This window comes from Tamandua tetradactyla, chromosome 26 (genome assembly GCF_023851605.1).
Source record: "Tamandua tetradactyla isolate mTamTet1 chromosome 26, mTamTet1.pri, whole genome shotgun sequence".
NCBI classification, from domain to species: domain Eukaryota; kingdom Metazoa; phylum Chordata; class Mammalia; order Pilosa; family Myrmecophagidae; genus Tamandua; species Tamandua tetradactyla.
Window position 1 is genome coordinate 26,984,443 of NC_135352.1, and position 14,376 is coordinate 26,998,818.

Below are 14,376 nucleotides of genomic sequence, written 5' to 3' on the forward strand. Positions count from 1 at the left end.
TTTGTTCTTAAACCCACTGTTAAGACTGTAGTTTAGAAATTATTGTCTTAAGGAAGAGGCTCTCTGCCTTTTCACATTAGAGCCACTGGGGTGGAGGGAGAGAGCTTTTTAATATTCTTGTGCCTAGGCCCACCCCTAGACTGATTAATCAGAATCTCTGGGGTACAACCCAGGTATCGTGGTTTAAGCTTCCAAGGTGATTTCAGTGTGGAACAAGGGTTGAGAACCCCTTATTTGGAATTTAGGGTTTTGTCATTTTGTTTTGTTTATTTCCATGAAATAAGGAATTAACTCCTGAAATTATCTGAAGAATCACACTTAACATGTTCCTTCATCTAAACTTAATTAGGTTCTTGTTTATATGGGATGAATTTGCTTTGTTTTACAGTGTAATCTTGGTTTTATTTGTTCTAGGTGATTTCAGAGACTATGGATATACTCTTCAGAATAAGAGGAGACCTTGATCTAGCTTTTCAGCTAGCTGCTGCTAATGGTAGGACTATTAAAACAAAGAAAAATCTGTCCTTTTTTATTACAAAATTGATGATGAAGTCCACTGAGATTATCTCCATTTTGCAAATGAAACTAGATTAGAGAAGGATTAAATAAACAGCCTAAGACCATTGTCTTTGTTTGCCAGGACTGCTGTAATATTACAACACACTAGTTAGCTTAAATAAAAGGAATTTATCGTCTTGCAATTTTGAAGACTGAAATTCAAAAATCAAGTATCAACAGGATCATGCTCTCTCAGAAGTCTGCTGGGTTCTGCTGGTGGCTGCTGGCAGTTCATATTTCAATCTCTGCCTCTGTCACAAGGCCATGGCCATCTTTCTTCCCATCTGTCTCATACTCCTGTGTCCAAATTCCCTCTGCTTTTAAGGACTCTAGTCATATAGGAGTAAACCTTACCCTGATTCAGTTTGACCTCACCTTAACGAATAACATCTTCAAAGATCCTGTTTACAAATGGGTTCACATCCAAAGGACTGGGGGTTAGCACTTGAACATATCTTTGTAGGGGACATAATTTAATCCATAACAATCATATAGCCAGAAAGTGGCATTAGTAGGATTTAAACACCACCACTAGCCCATAGGGCACTTCTGTGCAAATCAGAAACTTAAGTTTCCTTAAGAAGCTTTACTGCCCTTTCTAGAAAATTATCACAATAAATATAAATATCCACAACAAGCACAATGTAAATGACACACTCAGCTTTGTACATTGCAGAACTTATAACCATACAGGATTTTCCTGAATCTCCAAAGCCTACTCCCCTAAATATTACATTATATTGGAATGGGTACCAGAACTCTATGGGAGAAAAATCAGCAGGGCTTGTATAAAACAAATTGTAGGGTGCCTTCCAGTTTTTTATTTGGGCTACTGCCACAGAAAGAGGTAAAGAATATCAGAAGACGAAGATGAGTTCAGTTTGAGATTTGTTTCATTTGAGATGTCAATGGAATATCAAGTGCAAATTCCCAACAGGCATTTGGTTATTTGAATCTGAAACTTAGGGTAGAGTGGTCAGGGTAGAAGCTAGAGAATAGAATGTCTCAGAAGAATAATAGTTAACACCTTGATAATAAATGAAATTACACTTACAGGGTGTAATCAGTAAGGTCAGAGGCCACAGAGAGGTTCAGAAAGCTAAGGAGTGAAAAGTGCCAAAGTTCCTAGTAGGACATTGCCAGCTGACCGTAGTTTCCCCACCAGAAAAAGCAAAAGAGAGAATGTAGAGCATTTTTTCTGACCCATCCCACCAGACTCAAAAAAGTGGTTCTCAGCCTTGGCCTACATTCACATCACTACCTGCACATCAGTTAAGTCAGCCTCTGAGAAAGAGAGACCCAAAAATCAATAAGCTTTTTTGGTCATGCTAATGTGCCATCAAGATGAGAAGCATTAACAAATACTAAATCAAACTCATTTTGGGGGCCTGTCATCAATAAAGTGCAGTTCCCTAAAATGTCACTTGTTGGAAAAGCCTTGCATTTTACAAATAGGGATAAATTGAAAATAAACTTTACTATGAACCTATTCTAAAGTATAATTAATCCATCAGTCAATAGATACAGTGATGTAATTTCAAACATAAATAAGGACATGTATTTTTTTAATCTAGTACTTAATATATCTGAACTTATCTCTGACTTGATTATATTCATCCTGCTATGGCAAACTCAGTACTCCATGAAGGGAATCATTAATGAGAAAATATAGAGAAAAAAGGTAGCTTGATTTTGAAGATTTTACAGGTTTTTAGATAGCTTTACCTCAGAGACCTTCACTGATTAATAGAAACTAATCATTAAATTCTGCTTTGTGAAATGTATCGAGATGTTTTAAAATCTGATTTGTTAATCTTTTCTCCATCACAACTGCATAACATCAAGGGATTTATTGATCAAGGTATTGATATGATAATTAAATAAAATTTCAACAACAGGTTTAAATAAGTTTAAGGTTCAGCATTTTAGGGCTAGGACAAGTACTTAAGTATTGTCTTATTCTTCTTTGAATATATTTTGTGATACAGTTTTTACTTTGGACCATGAAAATATTTTACATATTCAAAAAATTCTGCATTAAAAGGAAAGCACTGAAAATGAAATCAAACTAAAGCACATATCCTGACTGTCTATGAGGTTGAGAAGATAATTGCACAAAGTAAAAAAGGTGAAAATTAGAAAACAGCACTTGGATTGTGTTGTTTTAGTGTGATATACTAGTACAAAGAGGAAAGTAACTACATTAATTGAATTGCTTGAAGTAATATGGTATTTTGAAAGTAATTAGAATCCTCATACATCATTGGTGGGAATGTAGTGCAGGTACTTTGGAAAACAGTCTGGCATTTCCTCTAAAAGTTAAACATAGAGTTACCATATGACCTAGCAATTCCACTTCTAGATACATATAACCAAAAGAATTGAAAACATATGTGCACATAAAACTTGCACACAGATCTTCACAGCACCATTACTCACTAAAGCCGAATGTTGGAAACAATCCAAATGTGCATATGGTGAATAAATAAATAAAATCTGTTATGTCCCTTCAATGCAGTTATCTGGCCATAAAAAAGAATGAATTACTGATTCCTGCTACTACATGGAGGAACCTTACAAATATGCCAAGTGTGGGACTTCCGAGAAGATGGCCAAATAGAGTAGCTCGAGATTACCCCTGCTCCACATAAAAGTTAGAGAAATGACAGGAGGGCAACTGAGGTGGCGATTCGGGAGTGCGGCTGACCTGGGAGAGTGTTCTGCACCATATAGGGCAGCCCTAGTTGCAGAGGCCAAGGAACTGAGGCAGAAATCTGGAACCTGGTGTGGAGGCGCAGAGCCCAAGGGAGTGCACGGACAGGAGCCAGGGACTCGGAAGTAAGCCAGGCTGCATTCCTTGGGCCCGTTACCCTCACCAGCGCAGCACTGTGACCTGTGACTCACCCCACACTCCATGTGCTCGAAAACAGTCACCTGCTCCCATTCCCTGCACTCCAGGCACCCCCACCCCACCAGCCCCCAGTGCACATACCTGCCCCACAACCCCACCCCAAGTGCAACCCAACCCCGCTTTCCTGCACACTTCACAAGCGCTGCCTCCCCTTCCCTGTTTCCTGCAGGCTATTTCCAGTGCATAAAAGCTGCGGGTACTAACCTCCATACCCAGGCTACACCTGCCCCTCTGCCCATAGTGTCGCACAGCCTCACCCTGCCCCAACCTCCCCAGCTCTCTGCATTAGTTTACGTCACCTCTAGGCCCACACGTGTGCAGACCCCCAATCACGTCATTGAGCTCTGGGAACCTCAGTTCACAGCAATCCTAGAACCGTTCATGTGCACGGCCCTCAGCCACACTTCCCAGCTCAGAGAAAGTGCTGACCTGTGCAGCCCAGTCACATCTGCCCGCAATCCACGAAGGCATAATGCCAACCTGCTGCCACAGTTCCACACATGCCACAAAGGGCTCAATGCCTTAAACCAGAGCACACTAAGGTTACGCCCCCCCATGCCAATGCACCCACACAGCTGCATCCTCCCTGGCCGCTGGGCACCCACTTTCACAAGTGTCAGCATAACATCCCCAACCTGTACCTATACCTGCCCTGAAACAAGTCACTGCACTGAGTCCCCTACCTGTACCATGCTACATGCTGTACAACCACCCTGCAAACACAAAGCATTGGACTACTGAAGAAATCAACTCCCAAAGTAAATCTATCAAGGTATTTACATGCCATGAAGACAGCAGAGGATCACTAAGCATATCACAATAGACCTGTGTAATGACCAAATTAAAACACCAGAGGAGACAGACATTGGAATAACTAATCAAAGATGTTTATACAACTCTATTTAATAAAATGAGTTGGATAGCAAATGATATAAAGGAGATCAAGAAGACAGTAAAAAAGCATAAAGAGGAATTTGAATGAATAGACAGAAAAATAGTAGATATCACAGAGATTAAAGACCCTGTTGACCAAATAAAAAACATATTAGAGGCACACAGCACCAGATTTGAAGAGACAGAAGGAAGAATAAGTGATATAGAGAACAAGATAACTGACTTTGAAGACTCGAAACAGCAAATGACAAAAAAAAAAAGGAAAAATTGAATTGGATCTCAGGGAAATGATAGACAAAACAAAGCATGCAAATATAATAATCAGTAGTGTCCCAGAAGGAGAAAAGAGGAGGAAAGGGCTAGGAAGAGTAGTTGAGGATATAATGGGGGAAAACTTTCCAACCTTCATGAAGGACATAAATATGCAAAGAAGCCTAGTGAACTCCAAACAGAATAAATCCAAATAGGCCTTACCCAACATACATACTCATCAGTCTGTCAAATGTTAAGAAGAAGCAGCAAATCCTGAAAGCAGCAAGAGAAAATCTACTACATACAAGGGAAACCAAATAAAACTGACTTCAGGCTACTCAACTAGCGCCCTGGAGGCAAGAAGGCAGTTGTATGATATATTCAAGATCCTGAAAGAGAAAGACTTCCAGCTAAGAATTCTGTACCAAACCAAATTGTCCTTCAAAAATCAGAGAGAGATTAAAGTTTCACAGACAATGAAGTCCTGAAAAAAATTGTCAAGAAGAGATTAGCCCTACAAGAAATACTAAACGGAGTTCTGCTGGCTGAAAAAAAAGGAGAGGGAAGTCTGGAGGAGGGCACAGAATTGAAGCGTAACACTAGGGGTAATTTAAGTAATATAAAGAGAAAGATGGAAAAGAATATATAGATCTAACAAATAAAATAAAAAGATAAGATGGTGGATTCAAGAAATGCATTTTCAGTAATAACTTACAATGTTAATGGACTAAACTTACTAATTAAAAGGTACAGATTGACAGAATGGATTAAGAAACATAATCCAACTATATGGTGCTTACAAGAGAGTCATCTTAGACACAAGGATAGAAATAGATTGAAAATGAAAGGATGGAAAAAGATTTTCCACCCAAGTTGTAACCAAAAGAGAGCTGGAGTAGCTATACTAATATTGGACAAAATGGACTTTAAATGTAAAGATATAAGAGACAAAGAAGGATACTATATACTAATTAAAGGTTCAGTTCACCAAGAAGATATAGGCATGCCTAAGAGTTATTTCTGGAGGACCTCTTTTGTTGCTCAGATGTGGCCTCACTCTCTCTAAGCCCAACTCTGCAAGTGAAATTATTGCCCTCCCCACTGCGTGGGACAGGACATCCAGGGGTGGAAGTCTCCCTGGCAACATGGGAGATGACTCCCAGCGATGAATCCAGACCTGGCACCATGGGATCAACAATTCCATTGTGACAAAAGGGGGGAAAAGAAGTGTAACTAATTAAGTTATCAGTGGCGGAGAGAGTTCAAATAGAGTCAAGAGGCTACTCTGGAGGTTGCTCTTATGCAAGCTTCAGTTAGATCTTGCTGTGTATCATAACCTGCCAACCCCCAACCAGGACCATTCCAGCCAATCCTAAAGAACACCTAGAGCAATATATAAGATTCCACAAGGGTTCCATGCACTAGAGTAACTTTCCAGAAACCTACAACTTCCAGATGGGTCCCTGGACCAGATAAGTTCTGAAACCTAGCCCAGCCTCTCCAGAACATCAGATAATTCCATCTCTATCCCATATTAATGACAGATCCTTCCAATATGAAAAATTTAGAAGTGCCATAGTCCAAACATCCCTAAAGAGAAGGATGGAAAGATCAAAGGTGATGGTGGAGTTATGCAGTGAAGATAGGATTTAATAAATGAATGTGATGCTGAATCATTAAATTGATATTTCTTTTAGTCTCTAGTACTTTAGAGCAACTAGAACTAAAAACTTAAAAGTGGGACTTCCGGAGAAGATGGCGGCTTAGTAAGACGCGCGGGTCTTAGCTCCTCCTCCAGAAAAGCAACTAAAGAAACAGAAACAATACAAAACAGCTCCTGGAGCCACAACAGAGACCAAAAAGACAGCGTACCCCATTCTGGAACGGCTGAAGGGGCAGGGAGAATCCGCTGCGGTGAGATATCCAAGGGGCGCGCGTTTTCCCGGCCGGGGCGGCTGGCGACTGGGGTCCCCTCCACGCACGTGGCTCCCCGGTCTGAGTGGGAACGTTGGATAGTGGGGCCCTCCCACCACGCTTGGCGTCTCGGGCCAGCTGGGCAATTTGGACCGGAGTCCCCCAAGCCACGGCGGCCGGCGATCCACCCCTTCCACGCGCGGTTTCCCGGGCTGACTGCAAGATTCGGACTGGCCAGTTAAAGGAGCCACAGCATCTTTTACTGGTGGGCCCCGCAGACAGACGAGCGCCACGAGTGCCACCTACCGGGCAGGAAAAGAAAAACAGCCCAGAGACTTCACAGAAAAACCTTTCAACCAGCCGGGTCCCACACCCAGGGAAATCTGATCAAATGCCCAGACACCAGCAGAAAATAATGGATGACGCTCGGAAAATTAAAGATATGGCCCAGTCAAAGGAACAAACCAATAGTTCAAATGAGATACAGGAGCTGAGACAACTAATGCTGAATATACGAACAGAAATGGAAAACTTCAAAAACCAAATCAATAAATTGAGGGAGGACATGAAGAAGACATGGGCTGAACAAAAAGAAGAAATAGAAAATCTGAAAAAACAAATCACAGAACTTATGGGAGTGAAGGACAAAGAAGAAAAAATGGAAAAAACAATGGATACCTACAATGGTAGATCTAAAGAGACAGAAGCTACAATTAGTGAACTGGAGGATGGAACATCTGAATTCCAAAAAGAAACAGAAACTATAGGGAAAAGAATGGGAAAACTTGAGCAGGGGATCAGGGAACTGAATGACAATATGAAGCGCACAAATATACGTGTTGTGGGTGTCCCAGAAGGAGAAGAGAAGGGAAAAGGAGGAGAAAAACTAATGGAAGAAATTATCACTGAAAATTTCCCAACTCTTATGAAAGACCTAAATTTACAGATCCAAGAAGTGCAGCGCACCCCAAAGAGAATAGACCCAAATAGGCGTTCTCCAAGACACTTACTAGTTAGAATGTCAGAGGTCAAAGAGAAAGAGAGGATCTTGAAAGCAGCAAGAGAAAAACAGTCTGTCACATACAAGGGAAACCCAATAAGACTATGTGTAGATTTCTCAGCAGAAACCATGGAAGCTAGAAGACAGTGGGATGATATATTTAAATTACTAAAAGAGAAAAACTTCCAACCAAGGCTTCTATATCCAGCAAAATTGTCCTTCAAAAATGAAGGAGAAATTAAAACATTTATAGACAAAAAGTCACTGAGAGAATTTGTGACCAAGAGACCAGCTCTGCAAGAAATACTAAAGGGAGCACTAGAGTCAGATACAAAAAGACAGAAGAGAGAGGTATGGAGTAAAGTGTAGAAAGAAGGAAAATCAGCTATGATATATATAATACAGAAGCCAAAATGGTAGAGGAAAATATTATCCAAACAGTAATAACACTAAAAGGTAATGGACTGAATTTCCCAATCAAAAGACATAGAATGGCAGAATGGATTACGACCCAGCAATACCACTACTAGGTATCTACTCAAAGGACTTAAGGGCAAAGACACAGACGGACATTTGCACACCAGTGTTTATAGCAGCATTATCTACAATTGCAAAGAGATGGAAACAGCCAAAGTGTCCATCAACAGACGAGTGGCTAAACAAACTGTGGCGTATACCTACGATGGAATATTATGCAGCTTTAAGACAGACTAAACTTATGAAGCATGTAATAACATGGATGGACCTAGAGAACATTATGCTGAGTGAGTCTAGCCAAAAACTAAAGGACAAATACTGTATGGTCCCACTGATGTGAACCGACATTCGAGAATCAGCTTGGAATATATCATTGGTAACAGAGACCAGCAGGAGTTAGAAACAGGGTAAGATAACGGGTAATTGGAGCTGAAGGGATACAGACTGTGCAACAGGACTAGATACAAAAACTCAAAAATGGACAGCACAATAATACCTAAGTGTAATGTAACTATGTTGGAACACTGAATGAAGCTGCACCTGAAATATGGTTTTTTGTTTGTTTGTTTGTTTGTTTGTATCTTCTGTTTTTGTTTTTTTCTTTTTCCTTTTTATATATATATATTTTATTAGTATTATTATTTTAATTCTCTTCTCTATATTAACATTCTATATCTTTTTCTGCTGTTTTGCTAGTTCTTTTCCTAAATCGATGCAAATGTACTAAGAAATGATGATCATACATCTATGTGATGATACTAAGAATTACTGAGTGCATGTGTAGAATGGAATGATTTCTAAATGTTGTGTTAATTTCTTTTCTTTTTTTTGATTAATTAAAAAAAATTTTTTTAAATTGGATAAAAAAATAAAAGCACATAGTAGATTCAGGAAAAAAAATAAATAATAGAGGAAAAATGTTAAAAAAAAAAAAAAAAAACTTAAAAGTGTGGAATTGTAACCCATGTCAAACTCTGGAATATGCTCTATAACTAATTGTGGTGCTGTGCTTTGAAATATATAGCTTTTGTGTATACATGTTATTTTTTACAAAAAAAGAAGGAAAAGAAGTCAATTGTGATGATAAAAAAATATATTTAAGCCCTCTAGCTTCCTATATTCTGGAGCAGCTAGAAGGAAAAATATGAGAGGATCATGTGGTACCCCATGACAAGCTCTAGGATCTGTCCTGTAACTACTTGTTGAAGAGTGCTTTGAAATGTGTTGCTTTTTTATTTCTTTGCTTTATATATATGTTATACTATACAATAAAAAAAAGTTGAAAATAAAAAAAAAACACACTAATACGTGGATGAGGCTAAGATGTTTGACTATATTGATATGACATGTATTCCTAACCTTCCATTGCTAGGAGTTTAGATTCTATCTAGTTTTTCATTATAACAAATAATATTGTTAAATATAAAATGGAACCAAATTTAAAATACTAAAAATAAGAAGAAATAGTAATCTATAAAATCATAATAAGAACAGTGAGGAAGAATATATATGTGAAAAATTGTTTTAGAGCAAAATTGCCTAAAGATCCAGTGGCAGAACAAGGAATGGATTCTGAAAAGCTAGATACTCATACCTCATAAGAAGATAAAAATGGCAACACCTAGAAAAGAACTGTGTACACTCACATAAGTTAATTTTTTAAATTTTTCTAAGATTTGGCAGTCTCTCAGGAATAAAGATTAAATGTAGTGTGTACAAATGTGTACTTAGAATGTATTTTCCCTGATTGTATATGTAAAGAAACCAATAAATATTAATACTAATATCATCATTTCCCCCCCCAAAATATATATATATGCTGAGTGAAAGAAGCCAGATACAAAAAACCCTACATTATATGATTCCATTTATATGAAATGTCTAAAACAGGCAAATCCACAGAGATAGAAAATAGATTAGTGGTTGCCAGGACCTGGAGGGCAGGTAAGGGGAGTGAATACCTACTAATAGGTACAGGATTTCTTTTGGAGTAATGAAAATGTTCTAGAATTAGATAGTGGTGCTGGTTGTACAATTTTGTGAATATACTAAAATCTGAATTTTACATTTAAAAAAATCTGAGTTTTGTGGTCTGTGAATTCTATCTCAATTTTTTAAAAAAGATACAAAGGCAAAACATTTTGATAATTAGTGAATCTAGGGAGTAGGTATTTGATAATCAGTTTTACTGTTGTCTACTTTTGTGTATGTTTAAAAGCTTTCATGTTGAAAAGTTTAAAACTTTTCTTATCAACTTCTGTTTATATTTTAATTTAGAAATATTAATCAAGAAAGCACTAAAGCATGTGTTGAGTGACCTCTCAACCAAGATTTCTTCAAATGCTCTAGTATTCAGAATTTGCCACAGTCCCATATACATATGGCCTAACAGTGACATGAGCACTGTTCCAGGAGAACTGAATGACAGTACTTCTTGTAAGAACATACTGCGCTTTATTCAGTAAGTATGTTTGAAATTTGCTAGAAATGTTTTCAAACATCATTTCATATTATAAACTTTTTTTGCAATAAAAATTTAGAATTGGACAGGAAGAAGATTCAAAACGAAAATTCACGAGAAAGAAAGACAAAAAGATGCCAGACATGGTAAGTGGTTTTCCAGTGTTCTCTGTTGATAACAATTTTAAATTCTTGAATTTGGAGCTGAATGAAAGCTTAGGAATTATTTAATATAACCTTCTTTTTTACATACCAGAAAGCTGAGGTCCAGAAAGATTAAGTGACTTGCCAAAGATTTTATCTCTTTTACATATTTAAACTTTTGTCCTGTTGTACTACAGATCTTGTAAGTTTTTTTAGATGCTTCCTTTGCTTCCACAAAAGTAAAATATAAACGTTGAGTGCATTTACAGGTTATTTAAAAATAAACAAAAAGGAATCATCCTGAAATATGACAAAGTGATACATTATACTAAAATAATAAGTAATAAGTGCTTTTTATTCATACTGTCCGTGGTTCCACTGATTTTTGAACTAATATTATTAGCACCTACCTTATGCCAAGAACTTTGCCAGATGCTGGAAGTTGAAAATAGATATACTTCCATTAAGACAGAAGTTGTATAAGGTTAATATGAATAGTGTGTTTTTCTAGACTGGTAGGGGAGAAAGGGATTGAGTGAGTTTGGAGAGGTGGACAGGAGCAATTTCATGAGAGGCCTAAACTAATATTCCAATAGTTATTGGAATAAAATGGATTGTACTTGGAGACTAATTTGTATGACGTGAACAGTTTCTTGATTGGAAAGGTGGGGGAGACATGAGATCAGTTTTGGACATGTAATGTTTGAGATACCAGTGAGATGTCCAGATGAGCTGTTAAATTTGCAAGTGTGAAATATATGAAAAAATTCTAGGCTGGAGATAATGATTTGAAAATCTCTAGTAGTTGGAGCTTGGTATTTTTGAGTGTACAGGCAAGTTATTTTGTAGAATGTCCCTCAATTTGGGCTTTTTGTTTCATCATGGTTAGATTCAGGCCATGCATTGTTGGCAGGAATACCACAGAAGTGATAGCGTGGTCTTCTTAGCACATCATTTTAAGAGGCATGCATTATCAGTTTGTCCCCGTTATGGGTGATGTTAACTATAACTCAATTAAGGTGGTGTCACCAGTTTTCTCCACTGTAAAGGTACTATTATCTCCCTTATAAATAGTATCTTTTTGGAAAATACGTGGAGACTATTTATGTACCTTATTCCTCATCAAATTTTTACCCGCTAATTTTAGCATTCTTTGATCATTTTTGCCAGAATCCAGTATTAATCTGATGGTTACAGAGTGGTGACTTCTAAGTCTATTACTTTCTTCTACATTTATTAGATGATATTATACTGTGAGGAAGAGCTTTTCCTTTTCCCTACTTATTTATTATCTGCATAGATGCCCAGATTCTTCTTTTATGCAATGAGCTGTAATCTGTTGCTATCATTATTTATTTTCATGCCCATAGTTTCCAAGATTTGGCTAATAGGCGCTTCTTCTGGGTGGCTCCTGTGTCCTTTTGACAGTGTATTTTTGAGCACTTCCTTACTTCCTGGTACAAAATGTTCCGGGCTCATCATGTACTTTTCCTGTTCTAGCTCAGCTAATGACCATTCTTAGAGTATTTGTACACACACACATACACAGACACTACACTTAACATACACATACATATTTATGACACATAAATTCACATTCATCTGTGTAAATCATTTTGATACCTCCAGTTCCAATTCAGCCCCACAGGGTTTGTGACCAAGTTTGTGGCCTTTTCTCAGTAAGACACCTGGCTCCTAATATCCTCAATATTTTGCTAAATTTGTTCATTCCTGCAATACAACAGAAAGTAGTTCAGAATTGTTGATCCATATCACTGTAAAAATCAAACTTACTAAGTGGAGTTCAATATTTGTTTATAGTTCATTATGTCTTTAGATCAGGGATATATAGTAAAAATACTATGTTTAGAAGCTCCCTGGGTTATTTATTCCCTTCTTTCCCCATTTGGTTTGTGTTTACATTTAGCTTTGGTGGGTTGTTTTTTTTTTTTTTTGAAAAATTTTAATCTATGCAAAAGTGGAGAGAATAATGTAATGAACCCCAATAAATCTATAGCTAGATTCAACATATTTCAACAGATAATGTTCATCTTTATTCCCCCACTCATTCTCCCCTTCACACCAAATTTTTTTTTAGTTTTATGTTTTTGTTTTTTTCTTAATTGACAAGCCAAAACAACGTACAAACTCGAACATTCTTAACATACAAACATTCCATACATGGTGTACAATCAGGGGCTCACAATAGCATCGCAAAGTAGTATATTCATCACCATGATCATTTTTCAGAACATTTGCATCACTCCAGCACACAGCAGATTTTGAAGCAGGAGGTTTTAGTTTTATTTTTGTTTGTTTTAAGATAAGATTTATGCTATTAAACGATTTTTGTGCTCTAGTTTTTATATTGTCCTTAAAAAGTCCTTTTACTTCTAACCTTATATTTAGTGTTCAGTAGACTGTAAGTTGACTGTTACTGTTTATCTATATAGCATCAGATAGTAAATATAGATCTTATGCTGGAAATGTCAACCCCTCTGGCAGCTGTAACCCCCGTCATTGAAAGAGAAAGTGGAGGACACCACTATGTTAATATGACTTTACCAGTTGATGCAGTTTTATCTGTTGCTCCAGAAGAAATATGGGGAAAGTAAGTATTTTGTAGTACTACTATTGTATTTAAATGAAGCCCCCTCTCCAAAGGAATCAGAGTCCGTTTTTAAATAAGATGTAGGCAATCCAGGGTTATTGTTGTTCTTATTCTTACCATGATTTACTCCTTGTTCATTATTAAAGTCGGAATCATCTAGGAATTAAATGTTTGTTTGGAGGAGATAGGGTAGCATGCTAATGCATGTAGGGTTTTTCCTTTATCCACAGAGGAGATAAACGGTTTACTTCACTTTGCATAATTCAGACTTCTTTTAACAAACTCGGTCTATTCAAGTTTTTTACTGTATTAGAGTAATTTACTACATTAGCTCTAAACTTTCTTAATCATTTGTAGTTTTACTACATAAATTTGTAGTTTTTTACTGTATTGGGGATATATTAGCTCTAAACTTTGATTGATTGTAGGCACTATAACTTTTGTTATGCACTTTGTATATTTTCCCCCACAGAGTTCGTAAACGTCTAGTAGATGCAATTCATAATCAACTAACTGATATGGAAAAGTGCATTTTAAAATACATGAAAGGAACATCTATTGTGGTCCCTGAACCATTGCACTTTTTATTACCAGGGGAGAAAAGTCTCATAACAATTTCATTCCCGTCAGGAATTCCAGATGGTCAGCTGCAGCCCTATAGAAAGGTAAAGAAAGTTTATTTATTCTTAGGAAAAAGATAGTGACCATCGTTCATTTTTAATTTAATTATATATTTCTAATAAATTGTGATTATTTTGTGTTTTAATTTAAAAGTGTGGAAACAGACTGTTTATTTTACTTATTAGATTATTTCATTTCTGTTCTCATAGAACTTCTTTTCAGTATTGCTAATGAAAAAATATTATGCTAAACCAATATGTTACATTCAGATTTCAGATCATCAATGTGATTCATATGTTCTATGAAATTTATTTATTTTTCCAGTAGTGAACTATAGAAATGAAAGGATGCTTATAGCTGACAAGTGTTAAAAACATTTTTTCTCTCCTGTTACTTCTAGATTAATGAAAGAGAGAAGGAAAAATTATAAATTATGATATTTCTGATTAGAATTTATGGTAATACTTCACCATCACCACCTCTCAGTGCTATTTGGGTTTTATAAGAGGAATTTTGGAGATAACAGCATTTAAA

The 14,376-nt window shown here is 36.9% G+C and overlaps 1 protein-coding gene across 1 annotated transcript in view; it reads left to right on the forward strand.

Annotated features, from left to right (window-relative positions):
• Nucleotides 1-14,376, forward strand: part of UFSP2 (UFM1 specific peptidase 2) — a 36,653-nt gene that overhangs the window by 2,336 nt on the left and 19,941 nt on the right. The window contains exons 2-6 of the mRNA XM_077144259.1: nucleotides 415-493; nucleotides 10,284-10,467; nucleotides 10,547-10,613; nucleotides 13,064-13,221; nucleotides 13,694-13,886. Coding sequence (XP_077000374.1) covers nucleotides 415-493; nucleotides 10,284-10,467; nucleotides 10,547-10,613; nucleotides 13,064-13,221; nucleotides 13,694-13,886 — 681 coding nt within the window. The remainder of the gene's footprint in view (nucleotides 1-414; nucleotides 494-10,283; nucleotides 10,468-10,546; nucleotides 10,614-13,063; nucleotides 13,222-13,693; nucleotides 13,887-14,376) is intronic.